General features: G+C 38.2%; 1 protein-coding gene and 1 pseudogene across 2 annotated transcripts; one reads left to right on the forward strand and one right to left on the reverse strand.

Annotated features, from left to right (window-relative positions):
- The first annotated feature begins 7,490 nt into the window (after nt 1–7,490).
- On the forward strand, nt 7,491–12,526 carry Olfr119 (olfactory receptor 119). Of its 2 annotated transcripts, NM_001360640.1 has the most exons (3): nt 7,491–7,554; nt 11,475–11,809; nt 12,242–12,526. In NM_001360640.1, the coding sequence occupies exons 2-3, from the start codon at nt 11,478–11,480 to the stop codon at nt 12,441–12,443; spliced, it is 534 nt and encodes a 177-aa protein (NP_001347569.1). In that variant the 5' UTR covers nt 7,491–7,554; nt 11,475–11,477; the 3' UTR covers nt 12,444–12,526. The 2 variants fall into 2 exon arrangements, with proteins under 2 accessions (NP_001347569.1, NP_001011830.2); NM_001011830.3 differs by having other exon boundaries at nt 11,475–12,526.
- Gm7335 (predicted gene 7335) lies at nt 22,947–24,653 on the reverse strand (annotated as a pseudogene).

Raw genomic sequence — 26,198 nt, forward strand, 5'->3', positions numbered from 1 at the left:
GACTAGCTCTCTCCTCTGAGTTTCAGTGGTCAGAGCTCTCTCTGCAGGCAAGCTCTCCTCTTACAGGGAAGGTGCACATATATCTGGTGTTAGGACCTCCCTCCTGGCCGAAGATGAAGGCCCAAAACAGGACCTGTCCCCGAAGCTGAGTTGCTTTGGCTTGTCCCAGAAGCTGTTAGCTTCTGTATTCCACACCCTCACCTGTGCAGAATACTCTCGGAGGAGTCCCGGAACCAAGATGTCAAATGATCATTTTCATTACGTTTACCATACCAAACCATGAGCATGGGAGATCTTTTTTCTTCTAATATCTTCTTTAATTTCTTTCTTCAAAGACTCAAAGTTCTTTTCATTTAAGTCTTACTTGCTTCGTTAGAGTAACAACATGATGTTTTATACTATTTAGGACTATTGTTAAGGATGTTGTTTCCCTATTTTTTTTTCTCAGTCCATTTATTCTTTGTATGTACATTGGCTACTGAGTTTTCGAGTAATTTTTTTTTTATCAAGCTACTTCATTGAAGGAGTTTATCAGTTATAGGAGTTTTCTGGAAGGACTTTGGGATATCACTCATATATACTATCATATCATCTATAAATAGTGATATTTTGAGTTCTTCCTTCCCAATTTGTATTCCCTTGATGTTCTTTAGTTGTCTAATTGCTCTAGCTAAGTTTCTTTCCATTTAATTTGATGTTGGCTATCAGCTTGCTGTACATTGCCTTTATTGTGCCTTGCATCCATTGTTTATCCAAGACTTTTATCATAAAGGGGTGTTAGATTTTTTTCAAAGACTTTTCTACATCTAATGAAAAGACCATGTGTTTTACTTTTGTTCTGTTTGATTATATGGTGGGGCTACATTGACGGATTTTCATATTTTAACCTTCTCTGCATCTGTAGAATGAAGCCTACTTGATCACAGAGGATAATGATTTTTTATGTATTGTTGAATTCAGTTTGCCAGCCATTTATTGATTATTTTTGCATCAATATTCATAAGGCAAATTGTCCTGAAATTTTTATCCTTGGTTAAGTGTTTGTGTGGTTTTGGTATTAGGGTCATTTTGCTATCATAGAAAGAATATGTCAGTGTTCCTTATGTGTCTATTTTGTGGAATATTTTGAGGATTATTATTATTGACTGTTCTTTGAAATTCTGGTAGTATTCTGTACTAAAAGTATCTGGCAGTATGTTTTTTTATTTTATTTTATTTTATTTTATTTTATTTTTGGTTAGAAGATTTTTTAATGACTGCTTTTATTTCCTTAGTGGTTATAGACCTACTTAAGGTGTTTACATAATATTTATTTAACTTGGGTAAGTGGTATTTATAATGAACACTGTCTATTTCATTTAAATTTTTCAAATTTTTGAAGTACATGTTTTTGATGTAACACCTAATGATTCTTTGAATTTATTTGTTGTCTGGTGCTGTAGCTGCCTTTTTACTTTTGATTTTTTTGATTTATATATTTTTCTTTGCCTTTTAGTTAGTTGGGCCAAGGGTTTGTCTATCTTACTGATTTTCTGAAAGAACCAGTTCTCTCTTTGTTTTATTGAGTCTATCTACTGTTCTCTTTGTTTCTAATTTATTGATTTCAACTCTGAATTTGGTTATTACTTAGCACTCAATCCTCTTGAGTGTGTTTGCTTCTTTTTGTTCAAGAACTTTCATGTGTGCTTTTAAGTCATTAAGATGAGGAATTTTTGGAGGACTGTGTTTGTGGATAGGTATTGGTTAAATTTGGTTTTGTCATGTAATATGCTATTTTCTCCATTTATAGTGATCAAAAGTTCTACTGGATATAGTAGTCTGGGCTGGAATCTGTGGTCTCTTAGAGACTTCAAGACATCTGCTCAGGCCCTTCTGGACTTAAGAGTCTCAGCTGTTTGGCTATAATTCTCATAGGTCTGCCTTTATAGTTACATGGCCTTATAATCTTGCATCTTTTAATATTCTTTCTTTGTTTGGTACACTAAGATTTTGATTGTTACATGGCAGGAGGAGCTTCTTTTCAGGTCAAATCTATTTGGTATTCTGTAAGCTTCTTGTATTTTTGTATCTCTTTCTTTAGGATGGGAATGTTTTATTATATGATTTTGTTGAAAACATTTTCTAGGTCTTTGCACTGGGAATCATCTTTTTCTATTTCTATTACTCTTAGGTAGGTGTCTAAGATTATTGTCTCAGAATTCCTAGATATTTTGTGTAAAATCCTTTAGAAGTAATATTTTCTTTGACCAATATATTGATTTCTTCTATTTTTTTTCTTCACCTGAGATTCTCTCTTCAACTTCTAGCATTTTGCTGGTGATGCTTTCATCTGTTGTTCCTGTTTCATTGCCTAGATTCTCCATCTCCATGATTCTCTCAGTTTGTGTTTTGTTTATTGTTGCTATTTCCATTTTCAGTTCATGAACAATTTTATTTCCTTCACTGTTTGATTGTACTTTTCTGTATTTCTTAAAGGAATTTATCCATCTCCTCTTTAAGGATCTCTGTCAGCTTTATAAGCCTTTCTTGTGCTTCCGTTCTATTATCCAGGTTATACAGTACTTGAAGGGATCTAGTGGTATTATTGACTCTTGTTGATTGTATTCTTACAATGAACTTTAGCCATCTGGTTGTCTCTGATGTAGGAAGCTCTCCAGGAATCCAGGAAGAGTTGTGCGCTGGAAAATGGAGAAAAGGGCATTGATTGCAGTTTACAGGTGTTAATTGTGCTTTAGAGGGACTTGATAGGCAGGGAATTGGGAGGGAAGGGTTTTACCTGGTTGTTTCTGGTGCCTGCAGGCCTCATATAATGCAGGCAGAGTTGAACAACAGAAAATAGAGTGCAGGGGATAGGGCACAACTCATACCCGCTGGGTATGCTCAAGGAAAGAAGCAACAGGGAGGGGATTTGGGTACAGGCAAGGGTCTTATCTGGATGTCCTTGGTGCTGCAGGCCCCCGGGGATGTTGGGAGAGCTGTTGGATGGAACATAGAGTGCAAGTAGCAGGGCTCAGCGTTGCTGTGGCAAGTAGGAGATTGGGGTTAGAGAGGTCTTTCTTGGATGTCTCTGGTGCCTATAGACCTCCAGGAATGCAGCCAGAGCTAATGGTTAGAAGATGGAGCTCAGAGGATAGGCCACAGCTCCTTGCTGCTAGGTTTGCTCCAGGTGGAACCTGGCAGACAGGACAATATGGAAAGAGGCCTCCCCTACTTGTCCTTGATGACAGTAGGTTTCTGGGAATGCTTGCAGAGCTAGATGTTCCTGGTGCTAGCAGGTCCTCAGGAATGTAAGTGAAATTGTGGGTCAGAAAATGGAGTGCAAGGGACAGGGCACAGTTTGCCAAAGCTAAGTATGTCCCAGGGGAAGATGATAGGCAAGATATTGGGGGCAGCAGCACATTGTCATCTTAATGTTCACTCTTTTATTTTTGATTTTTTTTATGTCCTAGACTAGTGGTTGTCAATCTCTGGGTTTGTCCCTCTTGAAGGTTGCATATTAATAGTTATCCTGCATGTCAGGTTTTTGTACTAAAACCTATAACAGCAATAGAATTATAGATATGAAGTAGCAACAAAATAATTTTATCATGGGTGCGGTCACCACAACATAATGAACTGTATTAAAGAGTGGCAGTATTAGGAAAGCTGAGAAACAAGGTTCTAGATACTAATTAACTGTCTTATGAGTAGATGACAAGAATGTTCTTACATTCTGTGGGCTACATATTCATTTGCTTCATAGGTTCCTTTGCTTTACAGTAGCTTTCTAATAAAACCAATATAGAGTTTTTAAACCCTTTCATCAAAGTTTCAGAACAAAGAATAACATACAAAAACCAAGAGCTTACTTATGTACTGATGTAAAATAGATTGAAAGAAAAATCGTGAAAACAATCCCATTCTCAATCACCCCTAAAAAAATAACACATGGTAATAAACATAATCAACAAAATGAAAGTCATTTCAAGGCTCTATAGCAAGAAATTAAAGAAGACAGTAGAAGATGTAAGACTTTCTTTCCATGTTCATGGGTTCAAAGAACCAATATTGTGAAAATAAACACCTTACAAGGGCAATCTATAAATCCAATGCAACTACAGTCAAAATCTCAGTGTCATTCTTCACAGACTGAAAACAAATCCAAAATTTTTATAGCGATACTAAAAACTGAGATTAGCCAAAGCAATTCCTTAAAAAATTAAATATCTTCAAAACTGATTTAATATTACAATACAGAGATATAACAATAAAGACAGCATTATACTAGCATAATACCAGAGAGACAAAAATGAAATAGAACTGAAGAATCACCTATAAGCCCATATTTCTATACACACTTGGTTAATTTACAAAGATGCAAAGTGTATGTGCACCAAAAGAAGGACAGATTCTTTAACAAATAGTATTGGAGAGACTGGACTTTATAATGCAGAAAAAAGTGGAATTCAATCCTTATATTTTATACTGCACAAAACACAATTTCATATGGATCAATGACCTCAACATAAGTTCAGATACCCTGATACTAATACAAGAGAAAGTAAGGCATATGGCATAGATGAAGACCTTCAGAATAATACTCTGTAGGGGCAGTTCTGCTGCTAAGGTCCTGCTATCCAGTTGGTTCTTGATCTGTCATTAAAGAAAGTCATTGGACCATTACTGAGGCTGGGCAGAAGGTGGTCCCTGGAGTAAAAAGGGAGATGCAAAGAAGGAGAGACAGAGTTTTCCAAACTTCTAATGAGGAAGGGTTGAAGAGTCCTGTGAGATCTAAAAATGGAGTGGCCACATAGGCTGCTCCTACAGTTGGTGGTTAGAAGCTAGATGGGACTAGCCACTAAAGTTTAAGGCAGATTGGAGGTGCAGAGCTAAGAGTAATAATAAGGGCAGGTTTTTCCAGGTGGGAGGTAGTAGTACTCAACAATTGCATCAAGAAGAAAAGTTGAAAATGGACAACTGTGTCTGGGTGTGTTTTATCCATGGATTCAAGGGATGCTGAATAGGGACTTGTGGTGGGGCCTGATGCTGGAGCTTAGGCAGAGTAGCAAAACGAAACATGTAGTAAGACTCCAGAAGCAAATACAAGTTAAGTTAATATAAGTTTAGCAAGTTTGCACAAGGAATCTTCAAATTAAATTATAGGTTCTTTGCTGTTCACATCAAAATCTCTTCAGAATATTTTTTTTCCTCTTTTGATTTTTTGAGATAGTATCTTTGTGTAGTCATGGTTGTCCTGGAACTCGATCTGTAGATTAGGCCTGCCTTGAAGTCACAGAGATCCACCTAATTCTGTCTGCACATTGCTAGGATTAAAGGTGTTCATTACCATTTCCATCATAATATGATTACTATAACATCTTACATAAGTGAGGCTGGCTTTGAACTCCTAATCCAATTTTTATCTTTGACTCTCCAAATGATAGGATTACAGGGGCACACAACTACCTCTGAATAGTATTATGATCTTTCTTTCAAGTTAATGAAATTGATGGGATCAGGGAGGGAGGTGGGATCAGGGAGGGAGGGAGAGAGGGAGGGAAGGAGGGAGGGAGAGAGGGAGGGAAGGAGGGAGGGAGAGAGGGAGGGAGGGAGGGAGGGAGGGAGGGAGGGAGGGAGAGAGGGAGGGAGGGAGGGAGAGAGGGAGGGAAGGAGGGAGAGAGGGAGAGGGAGAGAGAGAGAATTGTTTGCACCTAAATATGAGTGCTAAGAGTCCAGAAGCAACAGATTTCCTAGAGCTGCATATGGGTGTTAGGGTAGAATGAAAACCCTCTGCAGATTTCCCTGCTGAACTTTTCTCAAGCCCAAGCTTATGATTTTGTATGAGTAGATTTGTAGGATTGTTCACCATAAATAATGTTTTGCAAAAAAAAAAAATCGAGTAGCATAGGAAATTAAACAATCAACAAATATGGTGTAATTTAACTAATTGTACTTTTCAACCTATTGTCCAGAATTAGTTACAGATGCACTTAGATACAAAAGAAACCAAGATATGTTCTCAGACTAAATGGAGTTATGGCACTTCATGAATTAACTCTTATTCTGTCATTGTCAGGAGCAAGGATCTATGAAGAAGAAAAAACTAACATTGTTCAACTCCCTGTAAAACCAATGGAAATCCCCTTGGCTCCATATCTTATTCTCAGAATAATAACTACTAATATCTAAGTTAAAATTAATTTAAAGCAGTTATGCTTATATTCAGTAAAACTATACGCAAAAATATATAAATTCTAATGTATAAGGCTGAGATAACATGTGCTGAATGTGGGCTGTCATAGATATGACTGTGCTTAGTCACTGCAGGGTCTGACGACAAAGAGAATGTTCCACTCAAGAGACTCAATCATTCTCCCTATTATTCCTATTTCACATCATTAGAAACTTACATATTCAGCTATTGGTTTTTCTTTCTAATAAGCATTCAGTAACTTACTAATATCTACCACATTAATATTCCACTTTTATCTTTTTTTAACCTATTTTTGATAAAAAAAAACAATTAGAGACATAGCCAAAATCACATACAACTAGGAAGGTGTCAAATTTATTAATCTAAATAATTTATAATAAATAGAAAAAGTATTAGTTTCATCAAAAGAAGATGACATGAAAAATAATTATGTAGTTTCCATGATTATTTTAGAAATGCTTGGAAATATAAAACTTGAATAATTTATATTAATATTTTCCAATGACCAAATAATAAATTATAATATTACATTTCATTTCATATCACAGGGTGAAGAGAGCATACAACAGCACTTATCATTAAACTGCATCATTCATTACATTTATTTCTGATTTGTTCACCAGTTACATTTACTTCTTTTCCTTCCAAATTAGCATTTGTCTAAAAACTGTAACAGAGCTGTCCAGTCTGCCTCTCAAGAGGAGATTCAAACAGCCTCCTGACACGCTTCAGTGAGAAAACAACTAGAAAGTCTCCTGGGGAGAGTGAGAGAATCAGATCTCTGAGCACAGAGGATAACAGTAAAATATGTTTATAATCATTGATTTCAAGAATGTGGAAATCTCAATATATCATTGTATGAATACAATAACCTCTATCTATCTATCTATCTATCTATCTATCTATCTATCTATCTATCTATCTATCTATCTATCTATCTATCCATCCATCCATCCATCCATCCATCCATCCATCCATCCATCCATCCATCCATCTATCTATCTATCTATCTATCTATCTATCTATCTATCTATCTATCTATCTATCTCTATCATCTATCTATCATTATCATCCATTTACCTACCTATCACCCATCTATTTATTTACCTTAGTGTATCTATCATCTTTCATCTCTTGTGTGTATGTGTGTGTTTGATGCTGAATTATTGCCTCAGAGGACATAGTGTTCTCTCTGGGATACTCAAACTTCCTGACCTCAGAAGTGATTCTTTACTACAACGAAGGTTTTTTAATGCACAGATGATAATGAGAATGTGGTAAGGAGAGGGCACAGAGAAAGTTAGATGGTGGCTAATCAGAAGCAAAAGGAGTAATTCTCCAATGTTGTGCTGGGATTGAAGGTATGTGCTACAGCTAAGTTGTCAATACTGACCTTATAGAAAGTGAACTAAAGTGTAAAAATGAACAACTGATACTCAAAACACTTATGAGTTCTTGATGTCATTTTATTTAACATCTCCATCTCAGGGAATGTAACAGTCAACTCAGAATCATGGCTTCTTCCTTTCTCAGAAAATAGCTTAAGTCCATGGGAAATCAACACAATGCAATGCTGAGACCGGAGACTCTCATTACATAGTGCACCTTAATCCAGTTAAGTAATCTAACAATTTCTATTGTGTGAGGCTAAAGTGTCACTCAGCTGGTGACACATGGTCCTTTGGTGAGTTATTGTGGGGTGTGAGCCTCCTAATAATCTTTTTCTAACAATCTACATAAACCATGTGTACTATTATAGAATTTTAAAAATAGTGACTACATGGTGGTGATAATGAACATTTCCTGAGAATTTCTGCACAGACACTGATGTGTTACAGAATCAGAATTTACAGTGTATCATGCTTTCCCTCTGTTTACAGAAGATTAAAAAAAATTGGAGAGAGAGAGAGAAAGAGAGAAAAAATGAAATAATGAATCAAGTCCACCATGAACATTTCTAATCTTTTAAAGCTGACCAGTGTTTAAGAACATTGAATATCTATGTAGTGGACAGAACTCATAATCAATGTGGAAAATATTATGTTACACCTCTATGTGAATGGCTTCATTCTGTTACTAGATGGGTGACTCCAGAGGATGTCCACATGATGCCCCTAACTGCCTCCACAAGAGGCTTCTCAGGGCAGGCACTTTTGCACTTTAATGAACATTTTACTATGTGTTCACGTTGGGCTCCAAAGTATTTGCAGCTTTAAATTGAAACAGCTCAAATTGATGAATCTGAAATATTACTTGAAAAAATTATCTTAAGATTTGAGACAGTGGCTTGTTCATTGCAGCTTATTCTGATATTTCCATCTTTCTGAAAAACCTTGAGATCTGTTTGTGGACATGTATGTGTCTACATACAGTACATGAGACACCATTCTCCTTTCATGTGTCATTGTGAAAATGGAGCTTCCTGGTATGAATCTCGAATAGAATTCTCATTGATCTCATTGATCTAATTGATCTCGGCATCTGAGGATGAACTCAACAGCTGATGAAGCAATAGAAAATTTAGTCAAATTTTGGCACTTTCAAAATAATATCAATTAACAAAGAGAGGAATTTTTACTGATTTCAAATTTTTCACTTCATTTTGTGTTATTTAGTAATTTTAATATCTCAGTGGAATAGTATTTGTATTAGATAATAGTTTTAAAAGTATTTAGATATATTCTGATACTCCCATTATTTTATTTAACTCTGAATTTTGGAAGGTATGAAATATACTTATGTCAGGCTGTATTTTGTATTTGTCCTGTAAGTACTAAAAGTATAAAATGAACAAATATGGACAAACTTTTAGGTTGCCAGTATTTACTGTCATCCTTTCCTCACAAGGACTGCCTCCATTTCCTTAGTCTCATGGGCCTTCATCACTAACAAATGTTTGCATTGGGCTGCTACAGTTTAAGTGGGACACGTTGTTTAAGTCACCAATTAAGCCCTAGTCAGACATTCCTTATTGTGTCTACATTTGTCCTTGGCCTCTATATCTACAACTATGTCACTAGGGACATTGTGTAGCTTCTTCCAGATGTGAGAATATACAACAGGTATACATATACCTGCAAACTTAACTGACAAATGAGAGACTATAAATTCCAAAATGTATTATTGACAAAAAGTCAGGACCCAATAAGAAATTCCTGAGTTAAAAAAAATAGTAAATAAAAAGTGAGACCCTATCTCAAGAAAGAAAAAAAGGGAGAGATAGAGATAGAGATACAGAGACAGAGAGGTGAGAGAAAGAGAGAACAGAGAGAGAGAGGGAAGAGAGAGAGAGAGAGAGAGAGAGAGACAGAGAGACAGAGAGACAGAGAGACAGAGAGAAAGAGAGAGAGAGAATGGTTAATGAGAGCAAGTGCTAACAGGAATGAGGAAATAAAACTAAAAATTTTTTAATGGTTGGTTCCTTTATTTAATCTTTTAAAATAATGAAAGAATTTTTTTATTATTTAAACAATTTTATTAGATATTTTTTTCATTTACAATTCAAATGCTATCCCGAAATTCTCTATAACCTTCCCCCACCCTGCTGCCCAACCCACCCACTCCCACTTCCGGGCCCTGGCATTCCCCTGTAGCGGGGCATATAATCTTTACAAAACCAAGGGCCCTTCCTCCCAATGATGGCCAATTAGGCCATCTTCTGCTACATATGCATCTAGAGACAGGAGCTCAGGGAGTACTGGTTATTTCATATTGCTGATCCTCCTATAGGGTTACAGACCCCTTCAGCTTTTTGGGTACTTTCTCTAGCTTCTCCATTGGGGTCCCTGTGTTCCATCCAATAAATGACTGTGAGCCTCCACTTCTGTATTTGCCAGACACTGGCATAGTCTCACAAGAGACAGCTATATCAGGGTCCTTTCAGCAAAATCTTGCTGGCATATGCAATTGTGTCTGGGTTTGGTGGTTGTATATATTATGGATCCCCAGATGGGAGAGTTTCTGCATGGTCCTTCCTTCTGAGCTCCAAACTTTGTCGCTGTAACTCTTTACATGGGTATTTTATTCCTCATTCTAAGGAGGGACGAAGTATCCTCACTTTGGTCTTCCTTCTCCTTGAGTTTCATGTGTTTTACAAATTGTATCTTGGCTATTCTAAGTTTCTGGGCTAATAACCACTTATCAGGGAGTGCATATCATGTGAGTTCTTTTGTGATTCGGTTACCTCACTCAGGATGAATTCCTCTAGATCCATCCATTTGCCTAAACATTTCATAAGTTCATTGTTTTTAATAGCTTAGTAGTACTTTATTGTGTAAATATACCATATTTTCTGTATCCATTCCTCTGTGGAGGAACATCTGGGTTCTTTACAACTTCTAGTTATTATGAATAAGCCTGCTATGAAAATAGTGGAGCATGTGTTCTTATTACCAGTTGGAACATCCTCTGGGTATATGCCCAGGAGTAGTATTGCTGGATCATGCAGTAGTACTATGTACAATTTTTGAAAGGACCTTTTCATACTAGCATTGACAATTGACTAAAGGGAACCTAAATGGACAACTGACCATTTAGTTACTGATTTTTAAGGTTAGCACAGTTTCACTCTGCACTCTAGGCTATCATTGAACTCTCAGAGACTTTCTGCATCAGGCACACAATTATTTGGAGTAAAGGATATACCATCTTTCCCAGCTAAGATTTTTGTCATTTAATAGTTTGACAACTAAGTATATATTGGAAAAAAACATCTCATAGTATGATTAGGGAAAATATTTTATTTTATTTTATTTTATTAAATTGAAGGTGTGGGGTGATTTTAAAAAAAAAATTCATCTAACAAATTTCTAATTTACCACAGGCTCTAGAATTAATAAAATGATGTGCTATAGAAATGCTTCAGTGATTAGTGTACTTGCTGTTCAGGTGTGAGGAGCAGTTTGGTTCCACAATACCCATGAAAGACTGGGCAGCCCAGCATTTATATGTAACTCCAATACTAAGGGTATGAAAGGCAAAAGAAGGTGGATCTCTGACTCATTCTAGCAAAAACAGGTATCTCCAGGTCAAGTAACCTGTTTCAGAAAATAAAGTGGAAACTAATCAAAAAAGACACTTGAAATTGGTATCTGAATGTTTCAGACACATGCATACCCATGTATTTTACACACACACACACACACACACACACACACACACACACACACACACACATGCAAGATGGAGGGAGAGAGACTAGGGGAGTTGGGAGAGACAGACAAAGTGAATAATTTCTCTGATCTATAAGAATTATTGTAACGATTTCTGTCCTTTCTTTCAGGAGATGAGTATCAACTGCTCTCTGTGGCAGGAGAACAGCTTGTCTGTCAAACGCTTTGCATTTGCCAAGTTCTCTGAGGTTCCTGGAGAATGCTTCCTCCTATTTACCCTCATCCTCCTCATGTTCTTAGTATCACTGACAGGAAATGCACTCATAGCCCTTGTCATCTGCACCAATCCATCCCTACACAACCCCATGTATTTCTTTCTGGCCAACTTGTCTCTCCTGGAGATTGGCTACACTTGCTCTGTCATACCCAAAATGCTACAAAGCCTTGTAAGTGAGGCCCGAGAAATCTCTCGGGAGGGTTGTGCCACACAGATGTTTTTCTTCACATTTTTTGGTATAACTGAGTGCTGTCTACTGGCAGCTATGGCTTATGACCGCTGCATGGCCATATGCTCCCCACTTCACTATCCAACACGAATGAGTAGTGGGGTATGTGCCCATTTGGCAATAGTTTCATGGGGAATGGGATGTATAGTAGGGTTGGGACAAACCAATTTTATTTTCTCCTTGGAGTTTTGTGGACCCTGTGAGATAGATCACTTCTTCTGTGACCTTCCACCTGTCCTGGCACTTGCCTGTGGAGATACATCCCAAAATGAGGCTGCAATTTTTGTGGCAGCAGTTCTCTGCATATCTAGCCCATTTTTGTTGATCATTTATTCCTATGTCAGAATTTTGGTTGCAGTGCTGGTGATGCCTTCACCTGAGGGGCGCCATAAAGCTCTCTCCACCTGTTCCTCCCATCTACTTGTAGTCACAATGTTCTATGGCTCAGCATCTATTACTTACTTGAGGCCCAAGTCTAGCCACTCACCAGGAATGGACAAACTCTTGGCCCTTTTCTACACAGCGGTGACATCCATGCTGAACCCCATCATCTATAGCTTAAGGAACAAGGAAGTAAAGGCAGCACTGAGAAAAACACTGAGTCTGAAGAAACCTCTGGCAATAAATAGGTAACAGAACCTTGCAGAGCTGCTGGGTAATGAGAATTTACAATGAATCAGATGAAACAAATACAAACTGGTACATTCTTTTGTCTGCCTTATGTTGAGTCTTTTTGTAATTTTGAAGGTACCTCTATAGTCAGCTGTATTTTCTAACTGCTGATTCTGAAGTAATATAAAATACTAATCAATCCAAGTAAAGAGTACAATGTGAGAGATTTTCTGTTATGTTTAATTCTCAGATGTTAATCTAAATGCAAATTTATATCTTAGAAGTCTTGCAAATTCAAGACTTGTTGTCCCTATCCTTTCTGCTCTTTATTTAGACATATCTCATATGACTCTTTATTTTATAGTAACTGCATAAAGGGTCTTCTTTTAATAATATTTGTATTTTTGTTAAATAATGGCACATACCGCAAGTCTCTGAATTCTTCTGTGACCGATATGTACCGGAAAATGTATAAATGCTACAATACATTGAACTGTTTAGATTTGACATGATTTGTTTTAAAATTTTAAATATAACATAAGAAAAAATTTTAAGAGTTTCTATGGAAGTTTTTCAGACTTTTAATCTTTCTTCTTTTTGTTATTATTTTATGTATTCACTTTACCTCCTGCTCATTGTTCCCCACTCAGTCACCCCTCCCACAATTTTTCTCCCTATCCCAACTCTCCTTCTTCTCTGAGTTCGTTGTGTTCTCCCTGGGAATCCCCAATCCTGACACTTCAAGTATCTTTGAGGCCAGGCAAATCTCCCACTGAGGTCAGATAAGGCATCCAAGCTATAAAAACTTCGCAAATGCAGGCAATAGCTTTGGGGATAGCCCCTGCTCCTATTGTTCAGGATACAGAGGAATACCAAGTTACATCAGTTACATATGTGCAGGGAGGCCTAGGTCCAGCCCATATATGTTCTTTGGTTGGTGGTTCAGTCTCTGAGAGCACCAAGGATCCAGGTTAGATGACTCTGTTGGTCTTCCTGTGGAGTTTCTATCTTCTTACAGGATTCAATCCTTGCAGTGATTTTCCATAAGAGTTCACAAGGTCAATCAACTCTTTGTTTGTGAGTGCACGTATCTGTCTGAGTCAACTGATGAGTAAAGCGTCTCAGAAGACAACCATGCTGGATTCCTGTCTGCAAGTATAGCAGAGTATCATGAATAGTGCCAGGGACTGGTGTTTGTCAACATGATGCATCTCAAATTGGGCTGGTTATTGGTTGGTTATTCACTTAATCTCTACTCTACCATTCCCATGTCAGCATTTCTTGAAAACAGGATAAATTTTCGGTCAAAATTTATATGGGTGGGTTGCTGGCCCTATGGCTCCACTGGGGTTCCTGCCTGGCTATAGGGGGTGGCTCCTTCAGATACCATATCCTCAACATAGTGAGTCATAATTAAGGACACATCCATGGATTCTGTGGCACCTCCCTTATCCCAGGTTTCTGTCTCTTCCTGGAGAGGCCCCCCACCTTCCCACCCCTTTTAGTTGTAGATTTACATTCATTCTCATGGCTATCTGGTCATGTCTCTTGACCTTCTCTATACCTGATCTCGAACACACACACACACAGACACAGACACACACACACTGCTTCCCCACCCTATCCTTACGTCACCAACTTTCTTCTTTCCCTCTGCCTCTTATGACTACTTTATTCCCACTTCTAAGTGAGATTCAAGCATCCTTGCTTGTGTCTTTCTTCTGGTTTACCTTCTTTCCCCAGCTTGGTTGATTGTATTCTTTCATTGACCTTTAGCTATCTGGATGCCTTTGGTTCCTGTATGTTCTTTTTGTCATTGGTACTTGGAGGGGGTTTAGCCTGGATGATCCTGCTTTGTCAGGCCTCCGATGGGTATCCTTGTGTTATACCATCCCATATCTAGAGGTCTGTGTGGTTTAGTATCTGCAGGTGTGTATGGTTCAGTTGCTGCCAATCTGATGAATTTCAGCACAGAGTTGGCAGGAGAATGGAGGTCTACCTGGGCTATCAGTCTGCTGTTGGTAGCTTGGCATGCCCAGAGTACTCAACAAGCAGGGATGGGTTGAGGAAGGGAAGCTAACTTGTATACTTCAGTGTATCTGATGAAGGTAGCGGACAGGTAGACAAATAATGGAAGTTCCCCTGGGATAGCAGGCTGCTCAGGACAAGTCAGCTTGATCCAGAGGATTCGACAAGCCTCTATTAGTTTTGAAAATAGTGTTTAAAATATTAATAATCAAGAATCCATGAGCAATTCAGATAGGGAAGCACATAGGTTAGATGCAGATCTATGTGGGGGATATGGAAGTCAACCTTGTGAAATAAAAAAAATGAATTGGAGATGGAGGCACCATATGCTTCTTCAACTCCTTGAAGAGAATTGATCTGGTGTATACAACATTAGATCTAATATGGTCCCTGGAAAAATAGTGAGAAGGGCTGCTACCCCTGTTTTTTTTTTTAAATACTTATTTATTTTATTTATATAAAATACACTCTAGCTGTCTTCAGACACACCAGAAGAGGGCATCAGATTCCACTACAGATGGTTGTAAGCCACCATGTTGTTGCTGGGAACTAAACTCAAGATCTTTGGAAGATCAGTCAGTGCTCCTAACCATGAAGCAATGTCTCCATCCCTATTCCTCTGCCCTTATGGTAGTCTTAACAGAATGATGCTCCCCCTAGCCCCCCCTTTTTACCCCAATTTGGATCCTTCTGTGTGATCTCATCAGGTAAACCTTTCATTGGGGTATAGTGAAGGTGTAGTAAGATACAATTGCCTGTGGATATAGAGACTTTATATTGTCTCAAACACTGTATATATTCAAGTATACTGGAAAATAAATCCATATATGCACCCTGTTGGTGGTCCCTGGAGTCTGAATTCCTGGGATTCATCATGGAATACTGTCACCTCTCAACCCCATCCTTTGCCCTGAAAATCAACACATCTCCCTCCATTCCTCGAAGATCAATACCTCATCCCCATTTTTGTATCAGAACACATCCTGCAGTTACTGACACCCAATTCCAACAGATCATATAGACCTACAATATTCCTTTTCACAACTCATTCCTCCTAGCTTCCAAAATCATCAGGAATTCTCTGGGATTCTGCAGGTGAAAGACCCACAACGTGAGGACCTCCCCACGTTCTGACTCAGGAGAGGCGACACCCCAAAATCACCCCCAAGAAACGGTCTTGCTGCAAACTGTAAGAGGATTTTTATTCAAGAGCGCTCTCGGGCCCACAGTCATACACCACACAGGGGTAGAGGACTGTGGCACCCCGAGTAGCTGGATATTTAAAGGAAGAAACCACACCTCAAGGAGGTGGGAAGGGCGTTGTTGGAAAATACCAAAAATACCAGTTAAGAGTCACAAGGAAGAGCAAAGTTATAAGTGTCACAAGGAATACCTGGTAATTGTGAGGGTTATTTCTCAAGACAATCTCTAAGAGCCCCTAACAATAGCACATTTGCATAGCGGGTTCCAGCAATGGTCAGGGTGGGTCAGGGTGACTTTCTTTGAATGAATATTCCTTGAACCCAGGAAGCGGGTGGGTGGAGGGATGTCGCTATCTGTTTTATGATTAGCATACCTTGGAGCATTGAGTCACAAAGGCCAAATTCCCAAGCCTGGGCCTAAAGGCCTAGAATTTTGTTCTTTCGTTTTACTCTTACACAGGTTACTCCTGCCATAGAAGAAGATATACTAATTGATAATCTTCAAGGCTCTCTCATTTCCACCCTCCTTTTCACCAAATCCAAGTCTCCAGGCTCACTCCCATCTCTGTAGCAGATCATGTCCATTCTGACCCCATCCCCAGCACACCATGCAGATGATCTTAACCTTCCTCTATACTCACCTTCTTTTCTTAGACCCAACTTTATCTGGATTTTTCTGGGATTATACCAACCTAGCCTGAATGTGATCCAAATAGGCCAGTGAATCAGGTAGTTTAGGTTCAAATTTTCATATGATTTGGGTCATTGGGATATACACAGGTGGACTGGTTTTCAGTGAGGCTAGACGTTGAATTCTGGGATGCAGTGATGCTAATTCACATACATGGGATGGAAGGAGTTCTCTCATGTCTTCTGGAACCCTGGCCCCTGTTGAAGTTACTGCCTGTCAACCCCCACAAGAGAAGCATGGTTAGTAGTCACGTAGGCAATGTCTCAAGCTTCTAACCTTCAGTGTAAACTCCTCCCCAGTTACCTAGCAACAGTAAAGACCATAAGAGAGGCTGCTTGGCCCCACCTAACTCACTTGATCTCTTGCTCTTACTCCCCTTCTCTCCTTTCTCCTCTCCTCTCTCTTCCTCTGTCTCCCTCTTCCTCTCTAGCCTTTCTTCTCTCTCTTCCTTTCCCCTTTGTCTCCTCTTAGCCATGGCAGGTCTCTCTCTCTCTCTCTCTCTCTCTCTCTCTCTCTCTCTCTCTCCCTCTCTCTCTCTCTCTCCCTCCCTCTCTCCCCCCTCTCTCTTACCTTCTCTCCTTTATCTCCGTCTTTCTATAATAAAGCTCTAAAACCATAGACTGTCTCTTGTTCATCACATCCTGCTGTGCAGACTCTCGCCTGTGTGGGAGCCTCTTTCCCTCAGCCCTCTCTCCTGTTACCCCGGGGCTACAGGGTGTCACTCCTGGCTCCTGGTCAGGGACTGCCCCTTGTGCACTCCCCATCTAGTGAGGTCAGTGTCTTAGATGCCCACCCAGGGCCAAGTGGAAAGCATCTGGTAGCCCTTCTGCGCCCAGAGCATAGGAGGAACTCTGGCCAGGCTTGGAGTATCCCATGCCCCTCTTTCACCTACCCCCTTTTAGTTCCCACAATACTCCTTCATTGTCTCCATAGCCAATCATCTATCTCACTCCCAGCTCGGTAGCAGACTACCTGTCTTGGCCTTTCCTCATGCTCTGTTCCTGTTCCTATGAGACTGAGCCTATCCAAGTAGAACAACATGATTTCTTCCTTCTCGAGGGCCCTCTCCCTCCTCCTATCCCATGCCCCTTCCTAAATGTCAACTCCAAATACCTAGAAACTTATTTTACCTGAAACATGAAGTAGCCACACATATCAGACTCACAGATTTTCTTACTTGGCAAAAAACAGCCACCACACTCTCCTAAGGACCAGAGAGGGAAACAAAACCAAGGAACAAAGTGACCACCCAGCACAAACAAGACCAGATGTAAGCACCCACAATTACAATCATTCATGGAATTACCAATTATTGTAAAACGCATTAAATAAAAGCCAAAACAATATGTTTCTACAGTCTAGCAACTGTAGTACAGAAGACCTTGAGTATTGCAGTGGAGCTGAACCACCAAAAAAAAAAAAAAAATTAAAAATGGCCTTTATGAATAGTATAGAGGTCCTTAAGGGAAAATGAATAAATCTCTTAAAGAAATCTTTGAAAATACACACAGTGGAAGAAAATGAGTAAAGTAGTTCAAGACCTGAATGTGGTCATAGAGTCAATAAAGAAAATCTAACATGAGAAAAATCTGGACATGAAAAAATTAGGAACTCAAAGAGGAACTTCAGAGACAAGAATCACTAACAGAATACAAGCGATGGAAGAGAGACTCTCAGAAGGCATGATTGAAGAAATGGATAAGCTAGTTAAAGAAAATAGTAAAATTTAAAAAATCTGAGCACAAAAAATCCAGGAAATCTAGAGCATTGTGAAAAGAACAAATCTAAGAATAATAAAAATAGAGGAAGGTGGAGAGAGACTAGAAAAGGAGGATTGAGTGGAGGGAGGAGTGAAGAGAGAGAGATGAGGGAGAAAATATGGGGAAAGACAGCTAAAATTGAGGGACACTTGAGACCTCAAACATAGGCCTCTAAAACCTAATACAATAGTAGCTTCCCAAATGTATGCATATATGATAGTTATCTAAATTATATACCCAAATAACTGGTGAGAAATAGCCCAGATGGCCATCTCTTGTCACCAAACAAAGCTTCCAGTAATAGGATTGGTTTTCTCTAATTGAGTTGTTGTTTAAAGGTGTCCCATGGGAATCTGCAAATAACCTATTCTGTTGCCAGGACTATATGTTAATCTCCTCAAATGACAGCAAGGCCCAATTTCTGAAGACAATACATACACAGTTCACTTAACAAGAAGTTGAGCAGATGCTTACATAGAACCTCTACACCTATGTAATTGAGTCTTTGCTATAGGAAGGTTCTCTGTACACTACCAAAAGAGAAACATAAACACTAAATGAGCCACACACTCTTTGATCTTTAATGGTATTCTGCCTGCAAAATATTCTAGAGCAATTGTACTGGCTAATTTTATGTCAGCTTGACACACTTTAGAGTCATAAGTGAAAGTACCTCAGTTTAAACTTTTGAGACCATATCCAAATGTATGCATAGCCCCCTGGTTGAGGGTTGGAGCTAACCAGCCATCTCCAAAATTTTAGCCATGAATTGCTCCTGTCTAAAGGAAATACAGGGATAAAGAGTGGAGCAGCAACTGAGGGAAAGGCCATCCCTTTAACTGTATTAAAGAGTGGCAGTATTAGGAAAGTTGAGAAACAAGACTCTTGACACTAATCATCTGTCTTATGAGTAAATGACAAGAATGTTCTCACATTCTGTGAGCTACATATTCATTTGCTTCATAGGTTCCTTTGCTTTACAGTAGCTTTCTACTAAAACCCCTATGTAGTTTTTAAACACTTTCAGCAAAGTTACAGAACACAAAAATAACATAAAAAACCAATAGCTTACTTATGTACTAACAAAAAATAGATTGAAAGAGAAGTGAGGAAAACAATCTCATGTAAAATCACCCCTAAAAAAATAATACATGGAATTAAACATAATCAACAAAATGAAAGTCATTTTAAGGCTCTACAGCAAGAAATTAAAGAAGACAGTAGAAGGTATAAGGCTTTCTTTCCATGTTCATGGGTTCAAAGAACCAATATTGTGAAAATGGGAACCTTGCAATTGCAATCTATAAATCCAATGCAACTGCAATCAAAATCTCTGTGTCATTCTTCACAGACAGAAAACAAATCCAAAAGTTTTTATAGAGATACCAAAGACTAAGTTTAGCCAAAGCAACTCCTTAAAAAATGAAATATCTTCATAACTGATTTCATATTACAATACAGAGCTACAATAATAAAAACAGCATACTACTAGCCCTATACCAGACAGAGAAAAATGGAATATAAATGAAGACTCAGGAATAAGCCTATACTCCTATATCCACATGGTTAATTTAAAAAGATACAAAGTGCAGTGAAAGAAGGACAGAAACTTTTACAAATGGTATTGGAGAGACTGGACTTTATAATGCAGAAAAAAAGTTGAATTTAATCCTTATATTTTATGCTGCACTAAACACATTTTCATATGGATCAAAGACCTCAACAAGAGGTCAGATATCCTGATACTAATAGAAGAGAAAGTAAGGCATATGGCATAGATGAAGACCATCAGAATAAGATTCTGTAGGGGCAGTTCTGATGCTAAGGTCCTGTTCCCCAGTTGGTTCTTGATCTGTCAGTAAAGAAACTCACAGGACAATCACTGAGGACAACTGCTGGGAAGAAGATGGTCCCTGGAGTAAAATGGAGGTGCAAGGAATGAGAGAGAGAGTTTCCCAGGCTTCTGATGAGGAAGGGTTGAAGAGTCCTATGAGATCTCAAAATGGAGTGGCCACATAGGCTGCTCCTACAGTTGGTGGTCAGGAGCTAGATGGGACTAGTCACTAAAGTTTAGGGCAGGTGGTAGGTGCAGAGCTAAGAGTAATAATAAGGGCAGGTTTTTCCAGGTGGGAGGTAGTAGTACCCAACAATTATAACAAGAAGCCAAGTTGAAAAGGAACAAATCTGTGTGTGTCTTTTAACCATGGATTCAGGGGAAGCTGAGTAGGGGCTTGTAGTGGGGCCTGATGCTGGAGCTTAGGCAGAGTAGCAAAAAGAAACATGTAATAAGACTTGTGTAGCAAATACACTTTAGCAAGGTTGCACAAGGAATCTTCAAATTGTAGGTTACTTGCAACTTGCATCAAAATCTCAGCAGACTTTTTTTTTCTTTTTTTCATTTTTGTAGATAGATTTTTTCAGTGTAGACCTGGCTATCCTGGAACTCATTCTATAGATTAGGCCTGACTTGAAGTCACAGAGATCCACCTGATTTTGTCTGCCCAGTGCTGGGATTAAAGGTTCATTACCACATCCACCATAATGTGATTACTATAACATAGGTGAGGCTGCCTTGAACTCTTAATTCAATTTTTATCTTTGGCTCTCCAAATGATAGAATTACAGCTGTACACAACCACCTCTGAATAGGATTATGACCTTCTGTTTAAGTTAATGAAATTGGAGGGGACAGTGTGTGTGTGTGTGTGTGTGTGTGTGTGTGTGTGTGTGTGTGTGTGTGAGAGAGAGAGAGAGAGAGAGAGAGAGAGGGAGAGAGAGAGAATTATTTGCATCTAAATATGAGTGCCTAGAGTCCAGAAGCAACAAATTTCCTAGAGCTGCCTATGCATGCTAGGGTAGAATGCAAACCCTCTGCTGCTTTCCCTGCTGAGCCTTTTCTCAAACCCTAGATTATGATTTTGTATGAATAGATTTATAGGATTGTTTACCATAAATAAGATTTTACTAAAAAAAGAAAGAAAGACTCCAGTAGCATAGAAAATGAGATAGACAACCAACAAATACAGTGTTATTTAACTAATTGTACGTTTTATCTTATTGTCCAGAATTATTTATGGATGCACCTAGATACAAAAAAAGACCAGGTATGTTCTCAAATTTAATGGAGTTATGACACTTTATGTATTAATTCTTATTCTGTCATTGTCAGGAGCAAGGATGTATGAAGGAGAAAAAAATAACATTATTAAACTCTCTGTAAAAGTAATGGAAATCCACATATCTCATTCTCAGAATAATAACTGCTAATATCTAAGTTAAAATTAATTTAAAGAAATTATGCTTTAATTCAGAAAAGCTATATGTAAAAATATATAAATTCTAATGTCTGAGGCTGAGATAACATATACTGTATGTGGGCTGTCATAGATAGGACTGTGCTTAGTCACTGCAGAGTCTGATGGCAAAGAGATTGTCCTACTCAAGAGACTCAATCATTCTTCCTATCATTCCTCTTTTAAATCATTAAAAACTTTGATATTAAACTATTGGTTTTTCTTTCTAATAAGCATTCAGTAACTTACTCATATCTACCACATTAATACTCAACTTTTATCTCTTTTTTTATTGAACCTATTTTTGATAAAAAACAATTTCAGGCATAGCCCAATTCACATATGACTAGAAAGGCATCAAATTTATTAACCTAAGTAATTTATAATAAACAGAAGAAGTATTAGTTTCATCAAAAGAATATGACTTGAAAGATTATTTTTCATGATTATGTTATATAATTTTGGGAAAACGGAAATCTTTAATAATTTATATTAATATTTTAATGATCAAATAATAAATTATAATATTACATTATATTTCATGTCACAGGATGAAGAGAGCAAACAACTTCACTTATTAAACTGCATCATTCATTACATTTATTTCTGATTTGTTCACCAATTACATTTACTTCTTTTCCTTCCAAATCAAGTTGTCTACAAACTCTGACAGAGCTGTCCAGTCTGACTCTCAAGGAGACTCAGACAGCCTCCTGACACTCCTCAGTGAGAAAAAAACTAGAAAGTCTCCTGGGGAGAGTAAGAGAATCAGATCTCTGAGCACACAGGATAGTAGTAAAATACATTTGTAATAATTGTTTTCAAGAATGTGGAAATCTCATATATATCATTGTATTAATACAATAACTATCTATCTATCTATCTATCTATCTATCTATCTATCTATCTATCTATCTATCCATCTATCTATCTATCTCTATCATTGATCTATCATTATCATTAATTTACCTACCTATCCCCTATCTTATCTATTTATTTACCTTCCTTTATCTATCATTTTTATCTTGTGTGTGTGTGTGTGTGTGTGTGTGTGTGTGTGTGTGTGTGTGTGTGTGTGTGTGTGTTGCTTAATCATTGCCTCAAAGAACATAGTGTTCTCTCTGGGATACACAGACCTCCTGATCTCAGATGTGATTCTTTACTGCAATGAAGGACTTTTACTGCACAGGCTTAAAGATAATAATGAGAATGTGGTAAGGGGAGGGCACAGAGAAAGTTAGAAGTTGGCTAATCAGACAGAAAAGGAGAAATTCTCCAAACTTGTGCTGGGATTGAAGGTATATGCTACAGCTAAATTGTTAATACTAGACTTAGAGAAATGAACTAAAGTGTAAAGATGAACAACTGACACTCAAAACACTTTTGAGTTCTTGCTGTTAATATATTTAACTTCTCAATCTCAGGGAATATAACAGTCAACTCAGAATCATAACTAGTTTCTTTTCTTTTCTTTTCTTTTCTTTTCCTTTCCTTTCCTTTCCTTTCTTTCATCTTTTCTTTTCTTTTCTTTTCTTTCTTTCTTTTTTTTTTCTGAAACAGCTTTTTATTAAACAGCAAAGCAGAACTTGAACACAATTTTAAATATTTGTAACAAGGTCACAAAATGGTTGCAAAATGTCTGCAATGTGAGGGTTACACATCCATATAGCTAACTTCACTCATCAAGGCTTACATTAATACATTAGATAATTCCACAAGTCAAAGCAGCCCAGCCTAAGAGCCACCAGCTGCATTAGTGGATCTTTCCTATTATAAGACTTCACTATTATTTCTGATATCAGCTCCTTATCAAATGGAAGCTACAAACTAAATTTTTAAAATTTGTTAAAAGAATGACTAAAATTCTGCAAACTAAGTAGTTGAGTTTACAGAAATTCTGGGAAAACAACTGAGATAAAATACCGAGGTTAATAATTATCACATATACAAAACTCTTATATTCATGATTCTGATATTAATATACTCTCAATTAATTTTGCAAAAGTTCATTTCCTGGGTACAAATAAACTTTGAGACCAAACTCTTAACTAGTCTCTCTTAATCCACTTACATTAGACTCAGTCCACTTTCATATATGTCCCCAAAGTGCAGCTGTGGGCCAGAGGTAATACACATTTAGAGGGAAAACACTGCGAGCTGGTTATTTCTGTTAATCCAGTTTTCCTTCTTATTCCTATCTTTTCTCAAGTTTTTTGTTTGTTTGTTTGTTGTTTTTTAATTTCTCACACACATATGACCAGCATTCCTATCTTTTCAACACCAAATGAACTATTTTATGCAATAGGGAGTTTTTAGCTTCTCAGTGTGGCAGTTTACATTTCAAAGAAAACTCTTCATTTTCTATAGCTTCAATCTACTTTCGATTGATTAAAGAGAAACCAGCAATCCTATCTTATTACTAAGTATCACAAACGGCAAGCCTTAGATAAGGAAGTGTCTTGTTTTGGTTAAGTGTCAACAATTCTAGTTCAGGTTACTCTTGTAGGAGAACTGCTGAAGTTACCGTCAGGGAGGGAGATGGGAGAGGCACAAGACGGTGCACAAGGTACAGAAGCTGTGCATTCAGTACATGGTTTTGGTCACTTTTCACAACATGGTTATTTTTTTGTATATTTTACTAGTTAGGCTTATGATAAAAGACAGTGCTAAACCTATATATATATATAAGCAAATTGGCAAAACATTCATCTTCAAGTTTCATAAATATCTGTAATTCTAATATAAAGTCTCTACATGTGCACATTTTCATAGACTAACGTATACATATAGCGTTAACTCAGAGATGCTCCTGTTCAGCATTAGTGTTACCTAGATCTGACATTCTCTTTATAAATACTCAGGGAAGAACAAAGATACTCTAACTTTTGGATCCTATCCAAGCCTTAAGGGGGAAGGAAAAAAGCAGCAATCCATAGAAGAGAGGGAGGTGAGCCCTTTACTTCCTTTTGCTTTTTGTATCAGTTGTTTGAAAAACACTAGAAGCAGACATGAGGTTTTCTATATATTGTCCGAGAACTTGATTTTCCGACTTTAGCTTCAGATTTTCTTCCTTAACTGCATCTACTCTTGCAGAAAGATCTTCAAGTGTGTGTTGGAGTTCCAACACCTGATTAATAAGTCGAGTCTTTTCTTCCAGTTCCACCTGATTTTCAGCATCAACTGCGTCCATGTCAGCATTCATCATCTTGGGTAGCAGACTTTCAGCTCTCGAACGCAAACGCTTTAATGAATGGTCTTGCGTCTGAAGCGCAGGGAAGAGGCGGGATGGGTAGGAAGCCTCAGGCCGCGAGGCTCTCCGACCAACTGACAGCGTCAGCCCCGCCCTTCCCCTCTTTTTTCTTTTTGTCTTTTCTTTTTTTATATGGTGCCACTCCCTGGTCCAAGAATATACAAGCCATCACAGATATTTTCTTTATATACATTTCAAATTTTAAATGCTATCACAAAACTTCCTATACACTCCCCCCACCCTGCTCCCCTACACACCTACTCCCACTTCTTGGCCTATGCTTTCCCCTGTACTGGGGCATGTAAAGTTTGCAATATCAAGGGTCCTCCCTACCCAGTGATGGCTGACTAGGCCATATTCTGCTACATATGCAGGTAGAGACACGAACTCTGGGGGTACTGGTTAGTTCATATTGTTGTTCCACCTATAGGATTGCAGACCCCTTCAGCTACTTGGGTACTTTCTCTAGCTCCTCCATTGGGGGTCCTGTGTTCCATCCTATAGATGACAATGAGCATCCACTTCTGTATTTGCTGGGCGCTGGCATAGCCTCATAAGAGACAGCTATACCAGGGTCCCTTCATCGAAATCTTTCTGGCATATGCAATGGTGTCTGTGTTTGGTCGCTGATTATGGGATGGATCCCTGGGTGGGGTAGTCTCTGGATAGTCCATCCTTTCATCTTAGCTCCAAACTTTGTCTCTGTAACTCCTTTCATGGGTATTTTGTTCCAAATTCTAAGGAAGAATGAAATATCCACCCATTGGTCTTCCCTCTTCTTGATTTTCTTGTGTTTTGCAAAATGTATCTTGGGTGTTCTATGTTTCTGGGCTAATATCCACTTATCACTGAGTGTATATCTAATGACTTCTTTTGTGATTGGGTTACCTCACTAAGGATGATATCCTCCAGATACATCCATTTGTCCAAGAATTTCATAAATTCCTTGTTTTTAATAGCTTAGTAGTACACCATTGTGTAAATGTACCACATTTTCTGTATCCATTCTTCTGTTGAGGGACATCTGGGTTCTTTCCAGCTTCTGGATCTTATAAATATGGCTGCTATAGTGGAGCATGTGTTCTTAAGGCAACCAACAGATTGGGAAAAGATTTTTTAACATTCTTAAATCTGACAGGGGACTAATATCTAATATATACAAAGAGCTCAAGAAGCTGGACTCCAGAAATTCAAATGACCCCATTAAAAATGGGGTACAGAGCTAAACAAAGAATTCTTGACTGAGGAATACTGAATGGCTGAGAAGCACCTGAAAAAATGTTCAACATCCTTAATCATCAGGGAAATGCAAATCAAAACAACCTTGAGATTCTACCTCATACCAGTCAGAATGGCTAAGATCAAAAATTCAGGTGACAGCAGATGCTGGCGAGGATGTGGAGAAAGAGGAACACACCTCCATTGCTGGTGGGATGGCAAGCTAGTACAACAACTCTGGAAGTCAGTATGGATGCTCCTCAGAAAATTCAACACAATACTACCGGAAGATCCAGCAATATCTCTCCTGGGCATATACTCATGGCTTCTTTCT

The sequence above is a fragment of the Mus musculus genome, chromosome 17 (assembly GCF_000001635.26).
Source record: "Mus musculus strain C57BL/6J chromosome 17, GRCm38.p6 C57BL/6J".
NCBI lineage: Eukaryota > Metazoa > Chordata > Mammalia > Rodentia > Muridae > Mus > Mus musculus.